The 21,275-nt window shown below is 32.6% G+C and overlaps 5 protein-coding genes across 7 annotated transcripts in view; 3 read left to right on the top strand and 2 right to left on the bottom strand.

Annotated features, from left to right (window-relative positions):
- The first annotated feature begins 160 nt into the window (after nt 1–160).
- Nucleotides 161–4,584, top strand: LOC116343556 (calcium/calmodulin-dependent protein kinase type II alpha chain). 3 transcript variants are annotated; one of them, XM_031771683.1, is made up of 5 exons: nt 1,037–1,241; nt 1,313–1,532; nt 2,242–3,124; nt 3,214–3,420; nt 3,549–4,584. In XM_031771683.1, the coding sequence occupies exons 3-5, from the start codon at nt 2,423–2,425 to the stop codon at nt 4,113–4,115; spliced, it is 1,476 nt and encodes a 491-aa protein (XP_031627543.1). In that variant the 5' UTR covers nt 1,037–1,241; nt 1,313–1,532; nt 2,242–2,422; the 3' UTR covers nt 4,116–4,584. The 3 variants fall into 3 exon arrangements, with proteins under 3 accessions (XP_031627545.1, XP_031627543.1, XP_031627544.1); XM_031771684.1 differs by having other exon boundaries at nt 1,037–1,202; XM_031771685.1 differs by lacking the exons at nt 1,037–1,241; nt 1,313–1,532 and adding an exon at nt 161–200.
- A 4,693-nt stretch (nt 4,585–9,277) lies between these two features.
- LOC116344206 (DNA-directed RNA polymerase, mitochondrial) lies at nt 9,278–14,114 on the top strand. The gene is made up of 8 exons (XM_031772653.1): nt 9,278–9,502; nt 9,580–9,723; nt 9,782–10,467; nt 10,806–11,000; nt 11,094–12,438; nt 12,616–13,018; nt 13,100–13,834; nt 13,928–14,114. Exons 1-8 carry the CDS (start codon nt 9,379–9,381, stop codon nt 13,998–14,000), a joined length of 3,705 nt encoding a protein of 1,234 aa, XP_031628513.1. The 5' UTR covers nt 9,278–9,378; the 3' UTR covers nt 14,001–14,114.
- A 597-nt stretch (nt 14,115–14,711) lies between these two features.
- Nucleotides 14,712–17,173, bottom strand: LOC116344108 (constitutive coactivator of PPAR-gamma-like protein 1). Its single transcript, XM_031772518.1, has 5 exons — nt 16,923–17,173; nt 15,579–16,717; nt 15,322–15,503; nt 15,061–15,255; nt 14,712–14,992 (listed from the first exon to the last, which is right to left on the bottom strand). Exons 1-5 carry the CDS (start codon nt 17,009–17,011, stop codon nt 14,858–14,860), a joined length of 1,740 nt encoding a protein of 579 aa, XP_031628378.1. The 5' UTR covers nt 17,012–17,173; the 3' UTR covers nt 14,712–14,857.
- A 418-nt stretch (nt 17,174–17,591) lies between these two features.
- LOC116344463 (uncharacterized protein CG5902) lies at nt 17,592–19,823 on the top strand. Its single transcript, XM_031773015.1, has 6 exons — nt 17,592–18,132; nt 18,291–18,827; nt 18,919–19,004; nt 19,075–19,178; nt 19,256–19,382; nt 19,456–19,823. Exons 2-6 carry the CDS (start codon nt 18,562–18,564, stop codon nt 19,638–19,640), a joined length of 768 nt encoding a protein of 255 aa, XP_031628875.1. The 5' UTR covers nt 17,592–18,132; nt 18,291–18,561; the 3' UTR covers nt 19,641–19,823.
- Nucleotides 19,824–20,701: 878 nt separating this feature from the next.
- The window catches only part of LOC116344471, a 1,268-nt gene continuing 694 nt past the window's right edge, over nt 20,702–21,275 (bottom strand). The window contains exons 2-3 of the mRNA XM_031773022.1: nt 21,240–21,275; nt 20,702–21,173 (exon numbers count right to left, since the gene is read on the bottom strand). The exon at nt 21,240–21,275 is cut by the window's right edge and continues 336 nt beyond it. Coding sequence (XP_031628882.1) covers nt 20,814–21,173; nt 21,240–21,275 — 396 coding nt within the window. The 3' untranslated portion in view covers nt 20,702–20,813. The remainder of the gene's footprint in view (nt 21,174–21,239) is intronic.

Genomic DNA, 21,275 nt, shown 5'->3' on the forward strand with positions numbered 1-21,275 from the left:
CCGCTGGATGTTCTTCATGCACTGACATATGCTATCGCCCATCGACAGGACTCTTTTTTTCTGCTTTCAATCCACATTTGTTCAAGTTGCCCGATGTGATTCATATATACATTTTTTATTTGAACACATCTTCCCATTTTTTTTATCGTCAGTTTGTGTGGTACTGTGTTTGCGTGAAGAATGGATTTTTTCCATGATTTGTAAGAACATAAAATACGATGTTTACTTTTGAAATATAGATTTTGTTGAATGAATAGAGAGAGAAAGAGAGAAAGATAATCGAGTGGAATCGCTTGTTTGAATAATATTTATTTAGTAAATATCGTGTGACGGAAAAGCTTCCAAAAATAAATGATGATTTAAACGGATGCAATATATATATAGATATAATCCAACTGAATTATCGGAGCGCTTTTAATTGTATTCGTTCTGATATTGAGTTAGCTGAGTAATAATTTTCATAAATTTAAATTGCATCAGTAAACTGCAAATAATCATTTAGTATTATAAATGAAATATCATTTGAACATTGTAATGAGTGTATTTCATTAATAAAATTATGATATTGGAGATGAGAGTGTCGCTGTCGCTACGGCACAGTTCATGAGATTCAAAATAAAATTTCGATAATATAATACGGTAGACGGATGATATCGCAATCGCGTACGCATTTCGAATAATCAAAATCTATATCTATACCAACGTGTGTATACATATGTTATTTAAATGCTTTTACACTCTGGAATGTTTTATTGTTTGCGTCAACGCATGTGTTTGTTTCCATTGCACGCGCGAACCCATTGGAATTTTATTGCCGAATTCGCCGTTCCGTTGTTCGGTTCGTACGTAACGATGGTTTTGTTTGTATTGTACATTTTGTGTATATAGCTGATTTTGTGTCTATGTATATGGCGCCGACGCTTCGTACGCTCGCGAGAATCGAATTTCACATATTATAACCAATAATTACAAAGCATGCGCATATAGAATAGCTTGAAAAATACGTTCCGTGTACATTTGCTCGGTTAAAGCAGTAGCGACAACGCGTGAGAGAACTCTCATCGAAAGCGAAATACAATTCTTATTTGAAAGTAATAGCGAAGAAAAAAAAATCTTTTCCATTTTCACATATATACATAGGTGGCATTATATGTGCAGTTTGCTTTGTATGCTTTTTACAGTGGTGTTCCACTTTCTGTAGTGTGAGTTTTTGTAGACGACAACGCGCAACTCTAACCAGTGTTTGTGTTTCGATTGAAATGCGATTTTACCTCAACGATTTCAAAAAATCTTTAATTTTGTTTACTTTCAGTTTCTGTGGCAAACGAGAATATACGCACAAATTATAAATTGCTACAGAATAAATAGTTCAAAATTGATTTTGTTTCGGAATATCAATACCAATTGTTTGATTGTTATTTTCAACAAATCATTGACATATGCACCCGAAATAAATTGATATTATTAATAGGAATAATTTGATTTGATAAAATTAAACAGAAATCGTTTAAATCAATTTGTGCTAAATTAGTGTGAGTATTTTATAACGAAGTTTAAATAAGCAATTTGCATTTATTTATTGTCGTATTCCATTTCTGATGAAATATGAAATTTTATTAAGTTTGTGACACAGCTGGTGTTTTTTTTTTCTCTTCTCTCATTTCCAAGTGTTTTGATAAGAGTTTCAAATAAGAATTGTAGAAAAACCACAAAAAAATTTACAATGAGAATTTTGAATTCCAAATCTTGGCGATATGAAATAGAGTTGCTTTTAAATTTATTCAACGGAAAGTCATATGTATGGAAATGAGTGGAGTGAGATAAGAACTCTGAAATGAATATAAGTCGAAGTAAAACTAGCCATTAACAACCATTTTTGATACGTATGATTTTGAGCCACAATAATTTCACTATTCACATAGTCTTAATGGCCTAATAGGCGATATATGTGCTATATATAACCATATTCTGAGAATCAATAGCGAAATAAGTGCGTGAAGTCGAATATTTGGATATTATAGTTTTGACATTGGAAGAAGAAGTGGAAAAAAAAAGAAAACTTTTATGCCCATCCATTTCGCAAGTTATATCGAATACATTTAATGAATATGCTTTATGGAAGTGGATATATATAAAAAAAATAAAGGGGGACATAGCCGCGACCTTTATCGTTTTTATTCATTGAATCTGAACTTTTCGGTTGTAAATAATAATGGCGAAAATTTCTCTTTGTATTTGCAGATTGTCAAGTTGTACCGCATTCATAAAATCACCTCCAACAAAGTTGAAAACTAATTACACTTTTATATCCGTTGCTCTTGCATTTTGCCGTTTTCGTTAACACATTCACATACATATTACTCTCAAACCGTTTTATCTTCGTGTAATAAAGTGAGCACTTTGAGTTCATTGAGTTGACATAATGGCCACTCAGCCACCAGTAGCTTGTACACGTTTCTCCGATAACTATGACATCAAAGAGGAGCTGGGCAAAGGGGCATTTTCGATTGTAAAACGTTGCGTACAAAAATCAACGAGTTTAGAATTTGCTGCAAAAATAATCAATACAAAAAAATTAACCACAAGAGATTTTCAAAAATTGGAACGCGAAGCAAGAATATGTAGAAAATTACAGCATCCAAATATAGTGCGATTGCATGATAGCATACAGGAGGAGAGTTGCCATTATTTGATATTCGATTTAGTGACGGGCGGCGAACTATTCGAAGATATTGTAGCGCGTGAATTTTATTCGGAGGCCGATGCATCGCATTGCATTCAACAAATTTTGGAATCAGTTAATCATTGTCATATGAACGGTGTGGTGCATCGTGATTTAAAGCCAGAGAATTTATTGTTGGCCAGCAAACTGAAAGGTGCCGCTGTTAAATTGGCCGATTTTGGTTTGGCCATTGAAGTGATGGGCGATCAACAAGCATGGTTTGGATTCGCTGGCACACCGGGATATTTATCACCAGAAGTATTGAAAAAAGAACCGTACGGCAGAGCGGTTGATATATGGGCGTGTGGGGTGATTCTTTACATTTTATTGGTTGGTTATCCACCATTTTGGGATGAAGATCAACATAGACTATATTCCCAAATTAAAGCCGGTGCATACGATGTAAGTTCAGGAAATTTTAAAGAAAATTGATTTAGTTTTTTATTTTGCAAAATTTTTCTCATTTTCTGTTATTTTTTTCCTGTTTATAGTATCCATCGCCCGAATGGGACACAGTAACACCGGAAGCAAAGAATCTCATCAATCAAATGTTAACTGTTAACCCATATAAACGAATTACTGCTGCCGATGCATTAAAGCACCCATGGATTTATCAACGTGAACGAGTGGCATCATCAGTTCATCGACAAGAGACTGTAGACTGCTTGAAGAAATTCAATGCTCGACGAAAATTAAAAGTAAGTAAAATGTATAGTGGATCAATTCCAAAAGTTAGACTCTTAAACAGTCACTCTGTGATAATTGTCTTACTTTTAACTTTGAATTTCCTATAATAATAATAATTTGAATAATAACAATAAAAAAGGGCGCCATTCTCACCACAATGTTGGCCACACGGAATTTCTCGAGTCGAAATATGATTTCTAAGAAGGAAGATGGTTCGCAAATCAAAGTGTCGACTGACTCTAGCAATACGGTGGAAGAAAATGATGATGTTAAAATTCGCCGGCAAGAGATCATCAAAATGACTGAGCAATTAATTGAAGCTATAAATAATGGTGATTTCGAAACATATGCAAAAATATGCGATCCACATATGACGGCCTTTGAAACAGAAGCTTTGGGAAATCTGGTTGAAGGAATGGATTTTCATAAGTTTTATTTTGAGAATGTACTTGGTAAACATTGTAAAGCAATCAATACCACCATATTGAATCCACATGTCCATTTGCTTGGCGAAGATGCCGCCTGCATTGCATACGTTCGATTAACACAGTACATCGATCGTGAGGGTCATGCGCATACACATCAATCGGAAGAGACACGAGTTTGGCACAAACGCGACGGTAAATGGCAAAATGTACACTTTCATCGAAGTGTTACCGGTCACATTAGCGGTTCGACGCCATTCGATTTTACCAAACATAAATAAAAATCGAACGGAACGATTACCACCAACATCGTCTTTGTACTCAATCCAAATTTGAGAAAGACATAGTCAAACATTATTGCTTTTAAAAACTCACAAAATGGTTTGAGAAAATTGCAATTTTCACACATCAAACTGACCATACTGACCAAAACATATTCAAAATATTAGGAAGAAAGTAAACAAACAAAAAACTAGTCACTTTGGTGCTGAATTTTTCGCAATGATCATTTTTATTTTGTTAGAGAATCGTATTTTATTTCACCCATTATTTAAAAAAAAGAAATCGATGTGTGCACGTACAAATTGGACCCATCAAACGTTGTACGTTAGAAAGAAACTCCAAGCTAAGTAAAACGAATTGAACTAAAACACTTCGTTCACCATTTTGTAATAATTTATGTTTAACCATCGTTATTGAACTTAAAGGTAATCCAAGTCAAAATACATGTACAACACATTTTTATCCAAATTTTTGTCATTAATTCTAATTACGGAATTTCGGAGAAAATATTTAAACACCAATTTTTAATATTTGGAAACACTACCATAATTCGATGATTCACAGTTCAAATGAAAAAATAAAAAAAATAATTGAAAATATTGACAGTGTTACCATATTTCATAAATGCAACCAAATGGAACCATTTATTTAAGAGATAGCACACTTCTCTTTAATTGTTATGAAATTCCATAATCGTAAAAAATTAAACAAAAATAATAAGAAGAAAAAAACGTATAATTACAAAACGTGGGAAGACCAAAACAAAACTTTATAGTAAAATAGCCAGTAATATGTTTCCAGTCTCATTAAATCTTATTAAAACATATTCCGCGACAGTTTGAATGAATGAATAAAAAACTGTTTAATTGATTTATGAATAAGTGAAAAACATATTGAAAATAGGTAGAACAAAATTGCTCGAACATAAAAGAAACGGTCTGTTAATCCACAGACCGATATAAATTAGTGCAGTTAAATTTTAGAAGCGACACTTAATAAACAGAACAGCGATATATCAATATTCATTCATCCATGATTTTGATACACATTTTTCTTTTCTTTTTAATATTCACTGAATTTATCGGCACCCTAAATAGAATTAAAACGTTTTCAACATTTCCATTAAATGGCAACGATTACAAAATCTTTGAATCAAATTTAATGTCACATTTTCTTCTCAAATGTCAATCTTACGCAACTGTTGCCGATGCTATGAATATTAAAAGAATATTTTCCCCAGTGTGGACTCTTCGAATAAAATTACTTGCCTCGAGATAAATGCAAAATATGTTCAAATAGCAACTGTTTGAACATTCACTGTCATTATTTGATGGAATAAAACATAAAAATGAATCACATTTAAGCAAAATATTTTAACGGATTTTAACAATCGCTGTTTTTTTCGAATTTCCATTATATTTGTTGTCACTAGTTAATCCAATATAATATATCAAAATTCTTTAGACTCAATCATTCAATATATTCTAACAAAAAATAAAACAAAAAAAAAAAAATCGACGATTCAAAAGTGCACGAATGCCATTAATATTATTATTATTATCTACGAATCTTTTACACAAAACTACTATTATAAAGTGATGAAAAATGTCTGCTACCATTTCTACCATAATAAGATAAACAATTTAATTACTTATTCTACTGGTATCATCTCTATTGATCGATTGACCTTTTTCCAAATGCATTTCATTTCGCGAAAATAAAGAAATTACCGAAAAAATTTATAGACCTTAACAAACAAAACTTTTATCATGTTTGTTAATCGTGAAATATACAAGCAACGTTGAATATTTATCATTAAATGAAATATTCGTTTCACTCGATTCAATTTCCAATTCAAATAAAAAAATTTATTAAATGAAAAAAAAAATTCGATATAAATTTCAAAATACAACGCAAATAAACCATGAATCAATTCCAACACCTTTTTAAAAGTTAACGATAAATAATTCAAACCACTTTTTTAAACCTTACCCACTAAGAATCTCGATTAATCGACATTCGTTTTATGACTACATATGTTAAATCAATTCAAAAAACACAAACAAATATCATGAACATTTATGCAAACGATTTCGATAATGTGCAATTTGTAAAATTTTACTATTTTACGATGTTTGTTTAAAAACATGAACAATCCATTTTACCAAATGAACATGACAGACGACCAGAGAAGTCTGTGGATATTCTCCATTTTCACAACTTTTCAATGGTTCGTTCGCATTCTGATTTAGACGCTAATGGAATACCTCATTCACCTTGATTTCATTCAATAACTGAATTCAAAATCAAAGGATCCTTCACCAACGCAAGGAACCTTTATAGTTTGTGCTTGAATCCAGTGAATGAAGCCAATGGGAATGAACTTTTTGGCAGTTCTTCGAACATCTGAATCGACAAGCAGATGAAGCACTTGAAATTGTCCAGAGTATGGAGCTTCAACAGACTTTCAATGGCATCCATAATTCATTAAAAATTAATGATTTAATAGCTCTACCCCCATTTCAAGACAGGATCATCCTTTTATTTATAATATTTCCGTAGATTTTTTTAATAGATATTTTTTTTTGTACTATCAACTATTTTTTAAATAAATTTTTTTAGTTATAATCATGATGTTTACAGTAATGCAAGTATTTAAATTGAATTAAGTCTATTTATTGTATTTCAGTTAGTATTATGATCTATGTGATTTCTTTTGTTAAATTTTGAATTTTGAACATTTGTTGATGAATAAATACGAATTTATGCATTGAAACGCTATCGAATTACTAAGGAGTAGACTTGTTCTTTAATTTTCAAAACTAAACTAAACTAAAAAAAATAATAATTCAATCAGCAACCTTACACAATTTGAATCGTGTTATGTGTTTGATAGCATTTTAAGTGTATCAAATGTCCACTCAAGAATGTAAATTGATGTATGATGATTTCAGAAGAAGAGTGAATTGAAACGTGGTTGTTATTGCATATTGATGTATTAAAATCGCGTTGCAAACATTGAAAATTCTTCTTTTGACTTTTTCATTTATAAAAAAAATATATTTATTAAAACTATTGATTTATGCCGTGAAATAAAAATGTCAAAATCTCACGTACAATTTATATATAAACATGTCAAGTATCTCATATAAATCGCAGAATAGAATTTCAAACTTACACGTTTTATATCGTAGTCTCCGATATTGAACAAGAATATTTATTTATTTTTTCTTGGTAATAGTTTTGCTGCACAACGGCACAATGAATAAGAATATGCATTAGCTGAGAGAATATTCCGAATATTTTGCAAAAATGTGAAAGAAAATGGTTAGACTCTTATTTTTAAGTGCGATAATATATAACCCGGGCTTTCAAATCCCATTGCAAATATGAGTTTAAACACAATTTAAGAACTAAGACAAAGTATGTAAGAGCATACGAATATCAACGGATTTTCTAACAATTCAACATTTAAATGAATATCCGCTCTCTGTTTTTCGTCAATATAAATAAACAATACATTTTCCACTCACACATTACTCTGCGCGAATAGCTCAATTTGCAAATCAAAAATCTTAGAACGCATTCGAATATATTACAAATTTTGAATAGCTGAATTTGTATACCAGACAAGAAATTCCAAACATTCGAAATCACACAAATTAAAAAGAAAAAAAAAACACTTCTGCGTGTTAGTTTCAGTCCATTTTATTGAATCATACTTTTATCCACTCTACTTTGACAAAGCTACACTTCAATCAAAGTTCAAGTGAAACTGGGGGCCTTTAACTTATACGGTTATATTGTGCACATTGCAGCCCATCAATACAAAGTGCAAGTATATACAGTGTTAACTGAGTTAAATGTCCTTAGCATCAATCAATTACCATAAATTATTGTATTCAGAATTATATAAGAAATCATTTCAAAGTGCATTTGTACTAAATAAAATATTAAATACATTTTAAAACTCAAACCAAACGATACATTTAAAACGCTTTTTATTTATAACAACAACAAAAAACGATATTTAAGGTACTTTTGTAAAACTTCTATGAAAAAGGTGAGACTATGTAAGACAATTTAGTACGACTTTTAGGGAATTTGGTAACACTTTCGGTAAGTTTGGTACGGATTTTGATTTATCCTGAAATTAAATTAACTGGGTACACTACACTTTGTTGCGATCGAATTATTTTAAGGGTTGTATATTATTCGCATAAATACTTATTTTCGTACAATAGAATACGGTGATTTATGCTTTGGTTTAAGTTTCTTTAATTATTTGCTTTGTATTAAATCAGTGTAATGGCTAAAAAATGAATGGCTAAAATTGGAATGACTTCAAATATTGATACGATAAATTGAGAGACGGAATTTTATTATTAATACCTACAAGCTTTAAATTTTGTGACCAAACAAAAAAAAAATACCTAGAACATCCTTAAATAAACCAATTTGTGGACCGTATTTGGCCATTCTTTAAAAAAAGAAACAAGTGAATAGGGGCTACGATTAGAATACAACGAATCTATATTTTCATGGATTTCGCGTATTGGCCGCAATTCATCTCTGTTTGATTGCCTGTTTAAGAAAATGGCTTTGATTCATACTAGGTATTGACCGGCCAATGATTAAAACTTTTTACTAAAAAAGCACGCTTATTAATGTGTAGCTTGTATAAATGTGAAATTTTTTAGCTCATAAAATGATTGACTTATGGTCTACCCAGCAGAAGGATTTCTTCTTCTTGTGTTCAGATGCATTAGTTGTGAATCTTTATTTTATTTAAAAATAACATAATCATAACCGTTTCAATAGACTACACAAAACGGATTTCAATGAAGAATTTTTCAACGTTTTTAGTTCAATAATTTCCATGTAAACAAAACTAGCGCTGTCAGCAGTAGAAGGTCTCACATCATCTGTAATGTAAACCACACAATATATCTTAATGAAATCTTTTCAATGTGAATGTCTTCTACTTCGGATCCCATTTTTTAAATAAAAGTTCATAAACCGTAATATTTTTAAAATAAAAAAATGCTACAAAAATTGTCAGAGTATGAAACTTAACAAATGTCTATATCGACATTACGAAGTGTCACATTTGACAGATGTAAATACCAAAATCTAAGACACATGTTCGCCGGAGATAAAAAAAGTTTTTTTTAGAGATGACATTTGAAACTATACATTACGCAATAAATACAACACATTGGAATATTTTTGTTTTTAATTTTAGTGTTTTATTAATAAATAATGGAACGTGTTATGTATATCAATAGTTTAGTTAGTAATAAAAATCGCCTTTTATTTCGGCTTCCAATTTACCAATACGTAATTGGGGAAAGAAATTTTAGTGCGTTGAGGAACTGTAGTTCAGGTATGTTTGGGTGTAGCTTCGAACGGTGAATATTTCGATTTGATAAATGATAAACTCTTTTCCATTTAATTTTTTAGCTTCAAGGCGAAATTTGTTATTTAATAATATTATTTGCCGGCAAAAAAGTTCAACACTCGACGAAAACATACAAAAAAATACTAAGCCAATAACACAGAGGAGAATAAAAATTATTCGAACAGAACAAACGAATGTTACACAGCGTAAGTTAAAAAAATCTCTTTAAAATCACATTCATTTTGACGAAATTTAACATTTCAGTAACTGATGCAACATTCAATAACCAAATAAAGCGGCCGTTAAAATTGATGTCACGTGTTAATTTACCACGATTTGTCAATGATACAGCAAACTCAAATCAAAATGAAAATTCACAAATGTTGTCTCTGAATGAAGAACCAGTGATATATATACCCGAAAGTTTTAAAACAAAATTGCAGAACAATACGGAACTAATACACAAATTTATGGACAGTTTTGAAAAATTTGTTAAAGCTGTACCGCCACCAGAAGAAAGAATTAAGAAATCTAAATTACCAGTGAACCAAGAAGATTCAGATCTTCAAAAACAGTTTGATTCATTTGACCATGAAAAGCATTTGCATGCGTCATTGACTCAAAATTTAAGGTGTTATATCAATGCGTGTATTAGTGAAAATCTTACGGATCGTGCATTTGCCGTTTTAAAATCGATCAGAGCAAGTAATCACATTGAAAAACGCGAATATACGCTGAAAGATTCCATATTGTACATTGATTTAATGGCTAAATATGCTGAAATGGTTAAATGGTCTAGTGTTGATGAAATTTATAATATTTTGGTGGCGGATAAATTGCCAATTACACCACAAGCTTATATGAACATTTTCGATTGCTTGGGTCGCATGCAAGAGTCAGACAAAAATTTAACACTAATCAAACAATTTGAGAAGAAAGCAGAACAACAGGTATGATAAGAGAACAGCTTTAACAGACATTTTACTGAATTTTTTTCAGCCATCTCATCTGTCTTTCTCTTTTTCTTCGTGTAAATATCAGTAATGTGCGAGCTCAGATTCTCCGAGGAGGGTGATCTAAAAGATGAATTCTTAGCGTTCTTTTCACTAAAAATGTTAAAATTTTCATTTTTATTAAAATTGAAACCAATCCCCATTAACCTTTACCGCACATTGCTGCAGCACAGTTACTTCATCGGCTTAAAAATATATTTGTAAAATGTCTGTGCTTATAACTATCATTTTTGCGTCAATTTTATTGCTATGTCAATTGTTATTTGTGGTTCCAGGGTATTTCGCTGAACGATATAATGGATAAATCGACATTTATCAAGAATCAACGAACATTTGTGTTGCAAGCCATGCGAAGAATTCATCCATCCTTTGTGCCGGTTTACTCACCGCCACAATTGGTCTATTCAAACAAATTGCTGGACTCTTTGAACGAAGGCATTCAAAGTATTGAAGTACCTCCCACAGAAATGGTAGGTGCCAACATTTATGTCGATTTTTCATTTTGGAAAAATAAATTATATGCATTATTTCTAATCCAAAACCATTCCTCTCAATCTCTTCAGTTGAAAACAGAGAATAGCCACACAATCGCAAGACCACGAAGTGGTTTTAGTGCCGATGAGCTAAATGAATACACCGAAGAGCAAATTAAAAATGAAAAACAAGGTTACATCACTGTAAAAAACATAACAATGCTGGATTCATCAAAATATTCAAACGAAAACGTGATAACCCACCGCGAGATCCTCGAAAAATTGACAAATCAATGGCGAGCGGATATTTTGCATGCCATTCGAAGAAAAATGAGCATTTCACAGCATAAAGTGTACAGAAAGTCAACAAAATTGCTAAACATTTATCCGTACATGCGCCTACTCACACCCGACGAATACACAGACTTGTTAATCAATGAGCTAGAAGCACTGGCAGCTGTCTCTGATGCGCATTCGCCGACAGTTTTGCAACTTTACACAGAATTGGGTGCAAAAGTGATGAATCGTTACCACACAAAGTTGCGCGAACAAAATGGTATCAATGAAAAAGTTCGTTCGTTATATAAAATATATAGTGAAATTCTGTGCTCTGGAAATTGTTCAGACAATCCGCGACAGTTGTGGCAACGAATCATTCATCATTCGCGTCAAAGTGGGCCGTGCATATTTCAAAAAGATATTGTTTGGCCATGGGGTGTTAAGATTGACATTGGTAAATGGTTGTTTAAAATTTTATTAGACGATATCAAAATTGATGCAAATATTTTGAAAACAAAAAATACACAAACCAATTATGTACCCGTGCTATATTCATTGTTTCGAAATCGGAATCTACAAAGCTATGAAGAAATTCAACCACATCCAGTTTTTGCAAAATTATTGACGGAATCAAAGCGAGATACAATGATATTTAAAACAAATGAAGTGCCAATGCTTTGTCCACCGATCCCTTGGACATCGGGTGAAAATGGCGGCTATTTACAATCACTCACTGTTTTACTGCGATTGCCGTACAATTTTACGCATCAACATAATATGGTGTGTCAAACACCACAAGAACAATTATATCCGCCGTTAGACGCATGCAATCAATTGGGCAGTATACCTTGGCGGGTGAATACCACAATTTTGGACTTGGCTATTAAAGTATTCAATCTTGGGGGTAATAATAAGCTTGATGTGCCGTTGACGCCAGACGATATGGTAACAGATGAACATCTTCGATATCGCGGAATTACATGGAAACAATTTGAAAATATGAAAATTGAAAATATTGATAAATACAAAAAACAACAAAATGAATTGCTCAGCGTGTACACTGACACTTTGTATAAATTATCATTGGCGAATCATTTTCGAGATCGAGCAATTTGGTTACCAACAAATTTAGATTTTAGAGGAAGAAACTATCCAGGTAAGGAAGAGAGAGAAAGTTTTTTTTTAATTTCTTCGGAAAATTTCTTGAAAAAAATCCCGAAATTTTGGGAAAAAGTTTGTTAGGAAAAATAATATTTTTGTATAATATTACACGAAATTCAGTTTTCTGTTCAATTGAAGTAATACGTGCGTCTATCACCCTCCTTTTTTGTAGTGCCTCCACATTTAACACATCTAAGTGCTGATTTGACGCGTTCAATGCTGTGTTTCTATCAAAAACAACCACTGGGTGAAAATGGATTAGATTGGCTGAAATTACATTGCATCAATTTAACGGGATTAAAGAAACGAGCATCGGTCCACGATCGTTTGCTCTATGCCAATGAAATCATAGACGACATAATCGATTCGGCTGATAACCCATTGGATGGACGTCAATGGTGGTTGAATTCTGATGATCCTTGGCAAACACTAGCTGCATGCATGGAAATAGGCAGTGCAATGCGTTCGCCGAATCCAGCTGAATACATGAGTGGCCTTCCAATTCATCAAGACGGTTCATGTAATGGTTTGCAGCACTACGCGGCATTGGGTCGCGATGAATATGGAGCGATTAGGTAAGAAACGGTATCAATTTGAAAATTAGAACATTGAATTTATTTGTTTCTAATCTAAAATGTTGTGTATCTTTGATTTAGTGTAAATCTCGCACCATCGAATGTGCCACAAGATGTTTATTCGACCGTAGCAAATCGAGTTGAAGAGCTTCGCCAGATTGATGCTGAAAATGGTGTGAAAGTAGCAATCGAATTGGAGGGACTAATCAAACGGAAAATAGTCAAACAAACCGTAATGACAACAGTTTACGGTGTCACAACATTCGGTGCTACACTACAGATTAAAAAGCAATTGAAAAACATTGATTTTCCATCCGATCAATTGAAGGTCGCATCGTTTTATTTGATGCAGAAAACGTTTTTATCATTATCGGAAATGTTTAAATCGGCACGTGAAATTCAAGATTGGCTCACCGATAGTGCTCGTCTTATATCCGACAAAATTCGAATGCAACATGTCGAATGGACAACACCATTGGGTTTACCGATAATACAGCCATATATTAAGGAGAATAAACTAACATCAAAAGCGACAATTAAGTCCATAATTAATTCGAAAATGGTTGTTAATGCAATCAAAGAGAAAAATGGCTTTCCACCAAATTTCATTCACTCGCTGGACGCATGCCACATGATGTTGACGGCATTGAATTGTGAAAGGGCTGGCGTGACATTTGTGAGTGTGCATGACTGTTTTTGGACACATCCTAGTACAGTGCCGATTATGAATCAGATATGCCGCCAACAATTTATTTTACTACACTCACAACCCATTCTAGAGGATTTAGCCGAAGCATTTTATCAGAAATATGTAGTGTAAGTCAATTCAAATATTGAACATTGGAATTCAATTTGCAGATTGAGAAAATTGACTAATTGTTCTCTAATTCTCTTATTCTTATTTTACAGAGAATTCAATGAAAAGCAACAAAAAGAGACGAATAAAACGAAAAATAGAGGCAACAAAAAAAAAGAGGGCTGAAGAAAAAGTTGTTCCCAAGCACGAGCATAAATTCATGCAAATTCCGAAAAAGGGTGAATTTGACTTAAACAGTGTGAAAGACTCGACATACTTTTTCAGTTAAATGAACTTGAATACCAATTATTCAATATAGTATGTGATGTTGAATAAATACAAACAATGTTGCCATTTAAGAACAAAATTCAAAATTTCGAGTTTTATTTATTGATTTAGTTGTTATGCAGTAAGCATGTAATTCTCTTGTGATATCGATTGCGACGTCATTCGATATTCATTCCATCATTGTTTGACAATAAAAAAATTCAAATTTTCACGTGCGTCTTTTCGATATGAACTTTAAAGAAATCTGCATAGCGTATAATGCACCGAAAACTGGATAAAAGTAATAAATAATGTTTTCATACCCGCATTTATCCAATGTACAAATCTCAGCACGTATGTTTCGATTGATAGTGAGATTGTACTTTGCCAAAACTACTAATGAAATATATTTTACTCTTTCAAATATATATCAAAAGTCTTCTTTTTCAGAATATTGCAGCCAATACTGCTATCCCCAAAAAAATCATTTCAACAATACGCTGTTATTTGTCTTTAGTTTAATACAAATGATAATAGATTTCTTTGGTGCATTTTCAATTTAATGGCAATAAATATGGAACGTAAAAAGCTAACAGGAAACGAATTGAATCATGTAAATAACATGCTTTATTGTTTTTTTTTAGTCTCTGACATTAAACATATGTTTGAAAAAAAAAATATAAAATGGTTTTGGTTAAGAATAAATGTAGTCATAGTAATAAATGTTTGGAACCATAAAGGTTGTTTGTTGTCTTTTGATGCCAACAATGAGTGCTTTAATTTTCGAAGTCCAGAGCATGAATTCGATATTTTTGTAGTGGAGCCATCAAATTTTCGCGTTCCGTAATTTTCATTTTGGTCATTTTTTCCATCAGTTTTTGAAAGAAAACGCCGTCAAATTGCATGACCTCCTGAAAATTGCAAAGTTCGATAAATTACTCAAAAATGAATTAAGCTTTGTTGTCATATTAATTTATACCTCAATCGATGGAAGAAGGCCGGCGATGCCAAAATTATGTCGAACTTGTGAGAAAACATTGTTGTAAATATGTGCGGCGCGCACGTAACGAGTCACAAGTACATTTGGATACTGTGCATTTCCCGTTTCATCCAAATACACTTTGTACTCGGTGTACAAGATACCATCGGCCTCTTCAATGCTGAATATACCTTCCTAATGAAGTTAAAAAGAAATTGGTGAATATGTGAATCGACCTATTTGTATAAGAAAGAAATATACCTTGACCAAAGCATAAAGAATGGTGCTGATGAGCAAATATTTCTGTGGCAATTTCTTGATGGTAGAAATGACTTCTTCCGAAAATGACATGATCCATCCAAAGAGCTTCCAACGAATTTCGATGATTGCGATATCATCAAGTTCCTCGTTCTCGACATACAAGTCATCTATAGGTACCTCGACTGAAGTAAGAAAAGAGCGAGTTTAAAAAAAAAGTTGGCAACTGACAGTAATTTCAAAAACAAAAATTGACTTACAATCTGGGTAAATTGGAGTTTCTGTATAAGCCAGACAGTTTTCGTTGACATTTCTCTTCGCCAATAGAGTAAAAGTCAAAGACTTGTTGTTGTAACGCTGCAACAAAATGCCTTTTCTGCGTTTTATCCAGTCGTTTAACAGCTTTGGTATGTTAATAATCGCCTCGGAGCCACGCATATCGTAAAATCCAAGTGAACTTCCATATATTGGACACATGTTATCCATGTATATGCGATATAGTGCTGTGTTTTGTAGTTTTTCCTCAATTGGATCGTCAATAGCCGCTGGTATAAAATTGGTATCATATGATTTGATGCTGTTTTTAATCATTTCATTTTTTTCATCATCAGCATAACCAAAAACACGAACGACAATTTTTTGGATGTCGGAATCAGTAAGGTTTGCACGCCAAACTAGACGTACAAAGTTGGCGACGTTTTGAAATTTCATTCGAAATGGTCCCAAGCTTCCATGAAACTTTCCCAATTGATCGTAGCAACCATGCGTGAAATCATTACCGATCAAAGTTGCAAATAATGGTAGTTGATTCTGTGACAGTAAGCATTTGTTTGCAAGGCTATTTCGATTGTATTCAACGGTTGTCAGTCGATTGGCTGGAGTCAAACGAACATCTGATGGCGACCACAGTTTCCAAGCTCCATCGAATATAAGAAAATCGGTGTCGTTTGTTATGACCGCCAAACAGTTGTGCTGCTTAGCATACTGTGCAATTTCCAAATCGCATTCGTATTTTGTTGAGTAATGAAATTCACCATATCTTCTTGCAACCTGTGCCATTCCATAGAACAGTGATTTTAGTGTACACTTGTCATCGTTTTCAGCAACAATTCGCGATAACGGTAAACCGTGCTCAATCATATTATATAAATCAACGTTAGTCTGAAATTCTTGATCACGACGACCATTCCACACATCAATTTTTGCTTCTTGGATGCCTAAATCAGAAAAAAATACCAATTCACATCCAGTTGCTTGGAATGCGTCCAAAAGCTTCTTCCAGGAATTCAAAACGATTTGATGACGGCCACCGCAAATGGCATCGCTTTTGTCCGTCGTTATGCCAATTGCAAGGCTCAGAAAATCCACGACAATTATCGGCGTTTTTTGTGGATGTGCACTGTTGAACAAAAAAATGGATACTTCCACTAGTGAACATATATAGGCTACATATGCTGGTAAATGGGTGCTGAATTTCTCAAAAAATAGAGATTAAAAAAATTTCACCAAGTTGTGCAGTGTGTGGCATATTCTAAGTATGGTATGATGATCATGAGAGCCCACCCTTTACCAGCATATTTAGCTTTCTTATCGCGCAATTTTACCTTTTCCAGTTTTTAACTTCATCATCGATGTTTATTGGATGAATTTGATTATTACGCTCCAAAAATGTTTTTAATCCGCGAACACCCATTTTATGATTTTTTCAAAATAAAATAAATGCGAAAACAATTATTTGAATTTGGTTGATTCGAAAAAGATTTGTTTAAAATGATGAAATATCTAACATATCAGAACACACACTAAAGAATGTTCACGAAAAAATTATGTTCTGTGAGTGACTAATGCGATCGTTAACTAGTAAGTTGAAAAAAGATCCATACTGCATAGTATACTGCGACTCAATATTGAGTTACATGGAAATGACGCATATTTCAATTGAAAAACGCTGTATAAACAAAATTGTTTATAAAGAGATTAAGCATCTTCAAAGCTAATTTCGTTCTAATGGAATTAATTTTGTAGCCAATGTGTAATAGTTTTAATTAATTTTAGTTATCAATTTGTGCACAGAAAAAATACTGTAAAATATATTATGAAAACCAAAAAAAATATTCAAATTTGAATAAGTTTAAAAAAACGCTCATTTTGAAACTAATGCATTCAATTCGCCGTGCGTTCAATGTCAAGTGTATTGATTTGTCTGCCTTGAACGTATCCATTTCATTTTGTTATGAACATTTTCTTTGTGTTGTGAATACGACGAAGGTGTCATAATAGCAGCTGGTTTTAGTTATGGTGGACGTCGTTCAAGAATAAAGAAGTGGTGCGGCCGAGAAAAAAAAATTGACGATTTCTTTGTGCTATAATGACTGCAGTATGAAAAATATTCGCGAAATTTCAAACATTCTTTGTTCTGTTAAATCATAGTGAAGGCCAATGTGTGTGCGTGATATCGAAAAATTTCACTTTCGTTTTCTCTTTGTCGCTTAAAAACAACATCGAAATCAAAAGAACGAGCAACCATAATAGGCGAAGAGTGAAAGCACCGAACAAAGAAAAACCTGCACACTGATTTTGTTGTTCGGATGAACACGCACATACACGACATTTTCTGAATCTGGCCTTTAACTGTACACCTACAAAAATAGGCTCTAGTGCGTTGATTTATTGTTTTCTTTATTCGACCAAAAAAAAACACAAATATTGATTTCCAGTAGTTACATCATTAGTTACATTTTAGAGTAAAAATAGAAGAAAAAAAATAAACAAACGCGCACATCCGTCAAAACATAATCCATACTCAACAAATTGGTAAGAAACGCATTTTTTATATTTTTTTTTCCAAAATGTAATTTTCGGATTTTTTTTTTTTTTAATTTTTATTTTTATTGTTCGGAATAATTTATTCCAATACAACCTTGAAATGATGCAGTTATAATATTGTGTTTTTGTATGTTTAATTTGTATAGAAAGACGTGTTAACGTAGAGGCGACACCGTCGCAACCAACGAAACAGCAATAAACGTAAACAAAGATAGCAATCGCAGAACATACAGTTTGCTGTGGTGAAAGAAAGACAATAAATATATTTCATTCGGAGTATCGGATCGCACATTTACTACAACAAAAAAAAACGACAAGACATTTTATTTGATTGGATTTATTTTGGATTTTCATCAGAACCGAATTTGATTTAAATCGAAAGAAATAAAAAAAACAACAATTTCTGTTTAGCATAGAATGTCATCCAGTTGTTGTGGCACAAAGAAACAAAGAATGAATAACCAACATTGCAATCATACTCATGCCAAAACAAATGGCACCGCTGGTTCTTCAAACAGCACTCACAATCATGCCAGCAATCATAATGGCGTTTGCTCAAACGGTTATGGTGGCATTGAACAAGTTGCAAGCCCAGAAATGTGCTTCTTTTGTTTCGAAACTTTACACCGTAAACTCTATCATATTGATGACCCACCAGAAGCCAACTTCACTAACGAAGCCTAGTAAGTAGATTTTATTAATAATGGTGTCCACCTTCATTGTTTCGAAAATGTCACTCAACTAACTAATATTATGATTTATTCAAATTTCAAGCCCATTGTTTGTGACTTGGCATATTGGAAGAGATCGAAGATTGCGCGGTTGTATTGGAACATTCAACTCGATGAATTTGCATTCAGGTGAGTGAACATTTTGTGGATAGAAAGCTTTTTTTTTCGTATTTTCATCTTGAAATGTATGAATTGACAGGTCTCAAAGAATATGCACTCACCAGCTCATTGTCTGACAGCCGTTTCCCTCCCATTTCTCGTGACGAATTTTCCAAGTTGACTGTCTCTGTTTCAATCTTGCAAGTAAGATAAATTTCAATTTTCAAAATTCAGTGTGATTTGGTGGCCATTATGCTTACCATTGTACGTATATTTTGTAGAATTTTGAAGAAGCCGATAATTTTCTTGATTGGACTATTGGTGTACACGGCATCCGCATCGAATTTCTGAATGAGCGTGGTAGCAAACGAAGTGCTACATATCTTCCAAAAGTGGCTTCAGAACAAGGTACATATTTTTATAAGACATTTTTTTTTCAACAAATTATAATCCAACAATAAAAAATTGCTTGATATTTTAGGATGGGATCAAATTCAGACAATTGATTCTTTGCTCCGTAAAGGCGGTTATCGTGGCCACATTTCGCCTGAAGTTCGGGAATCGATTAAATTGACACGATACCAATCATCTGAAACCCACATGACCTACGGAGAGTATCGTGATATCTATGATCGTCGCCAATCATCCAAAGTTGGTGTATGCTAACGCTGTAAATTTCATCATCATGACAAACCAGATACAAACACAAAGTAGTAACCACTGCTGCTCAAAATATGTTGACTACATTCGAAAAGAATGCGGTTTGTCATTTGTCATGAAAATACACGTTTAACATATTTCGACGATTTCCCCTTAACATTAATATACGTTCTTTTTTTTTCAAATCAATTTATTCTTGCGATTTAAATGTTTTTATTTTTAATATTTTTAAAATTTCAAACACCCGCATATTACATCCATTTCTGAATAAGAATAATTCACACATCTCATGGCAATGCCAAACAAATGTTATTAAACAAATTCAAAACGCGGTTGTGACTTGTCACAATCAAAGATCAGACGGTACTTGTCAATTTCATATTCAGAAATGTCACTCATCAATGCGATGAACAATTACTTAAAATTAGTAATCATTTGAAATAGATCTATATACTATATCAATAACCTTTAAAAAGAAATGAAAATGAAAAACAGAATAATATTTTTGAAATGACGAAAAATTTAGAGGATAGTAAGGTAATTAGATTTTAAGAATCGTCGAAATTCAGCAGTGAAAATTTATTATTTTTCCTATTTGAACATAAATTTTGTTGATTTAACTCCATTTTTTTTTTTTCATTTTGAATTCTCAGTGCAAATAAACAAAATATTTGCCACTAATTTGGTCATTTTTTTGTTGAATGTTTTCCATTAAGATATTGAAAAGGAAAAAAAAGTGTTACTTTTTTGGCTTCATTGATTAATTTGTATTTTTGTTTTCCTAAATTCCCAATTATCAATGTGATGCTATTCCACTGCCAGGTTATTTTTACGACATCAAAATAACAATCGAAATAAGCGAACAAACGGAATAAATTACAGTCAAAAACTAGTGATTTTGTGTTTTCAATTAGATGAACCCTCTTTGAATAGTCATAAATATATATATTTATGTGGAAGGTACTTTTGTATTTTGTTAATAATCCATGTTCAAAATTGAAATATTCTTTGGTAATAACAAAACAGAAAAATCGACGTTTTTTGTTTAGAGTAAAATGAAATGTATGTCATTGAAATCTAAATTAAATTTCTTTATTTAAATCGTCTAAAAAAATGTGATTTCTATACTCCAATAAGAGTGTTCCAGCCACTACATGCATTCGTTTCAACATTAACAATCTATGATTCTTCAACTTCGACCTTTTGCTCGCGCTTGACAATTGCTTTTTGCAAATAAAAGAAATGATTTTCCTCCATGTGTGTGATGAAAAAGGCCAAGAGCGTTTGAAGACCAGCATTTATGCCCATTCTATATTGCAACGGTTTGTAGACTTTTTTACAAAAATTCCAAAAGTTTTTGGTATCACTTATTGGCGATGGGATGCGATACGTGAAATGTCTTGTGGCAAACATAAATGTTGAAGCTGGCACTAAAATCAACGGTTGAATGAGACCAAGACCCACTTGTAAAGCAGCTGCCTTTGTAGATTTGCACAATGTACATCCAAATGGATCCACATAAATGTCCTTTTGTATGAACTGCCATATTAAAAAGAACATTTTAATTATTGCAATGGAAAAATACGGAAAACAATCCAATATTACCATTGTATGGAAGGTGGACACTATCAGATATGGTAA

This window comes from Contarinia nasturtii, unplaced genomic scaffold (genome assembly GCF_009176525.2).
Source record: "Contarinia nasturtii isolate CC-2019 unplaced genomic scaffold, AAFC_CNas_1.1 Cnas_scaffold_1037, whole genome shotgun sequence".
NCBI classification, from domain to species: Eukaryota; Metazoa; Arthropoda; class Insecta; order Diptera; family Cecidomyiidae; genus Contarinia; species Contarinia nasturtii.

Excerpts from the sequence above, each read along its gene's own strand:
- LOC116344463 (XM_031773015.1), top strand. The coding sequence starts at position 18,562 with ATGTCATCCAGTTGTTGTGGCACAAAGAAACAAAGAATGAATAACCAA. Across the intron at positions 18,828-18,918 it reads AACTTCACTAACGAAGCCTA|CCCATTGTTTGTGACTTGGC; the intron begins GTAAGTAGATTT and ends TCAAATTTCAAG. Across the intron at positions 19,383-19,455 it reads AAAAGTGGCTTCAGAACAAG|GATGGGATCAAATTCAGACA; the intron begins GTACATATTTTT and ends TTGATATTTTAG.
- LOC116344206 (XM_031772653.1), top strand. The coding sequence starts at position 9,379 with ATGGAACGTGTTATGTATATCAATAGTTTAGTTAGTAATAAAAATCGC. Across the intron at positions 10,468-10,805 it reads AGAAGAAAGCAGAACAACAG|GGTATTTCGCTGAACGATAT; the intron begins GTATGATAAGAG and ends TTGTGGTTCCAG. Across the intron at positions 11,001-11,093 it reads AAGTACCTCCCACAGAAATG|TTGAAAACAGAGAATAGCCA; the intron begins GTAGGTGCCAAC and ends CAATCTCTTCAG.
- LOC116343556 (XM_031771685.1), top strand. The coding sequence starts at position 2,423 with ATGGCCACTCAGCCACCAGTAGCTTGTACACGTTTCTCCGATAACTAT. Across the intron at positions 3,125-3,213 it reads TTAAAGCCGGTGCATACGAT|TATCCATCGCCCGAATGGGA; the intron begins GTAAGTTCAGGA and ends TCCTGTTTATAG. Across the intron at positions 3,421-3,548 it reads ATGCTCGACGAAAATTAAAA|GGCGCCATTCTCACCACAAT; the intron begins GTAAGTAAAATG and ends ACAATAAAAAAG.
- LOC116344108 (XM_031772518.1), bottom strand. The coding sequence starts at position 17,011 with ATGGGTGTTCGCGGATTAAAAACATTTTTGGAGCGTAATAATCAAATT. Across the intron at positions 15,256-15,321 it reads TTCTTTATGCTTTGGTCAAG|GAAGGTATATTCAGCATTGA; the intron begins GTATATTTCTTT and ends TAACTTCATTAG. Across the intron at positions 14,993-15,060 it reads GCCTTCTTCCATCGATTGAG|GAGGTCATGCAATTTGACGG; the intron begins GTATAAATTAAT and ends TGCAATTTTCAG.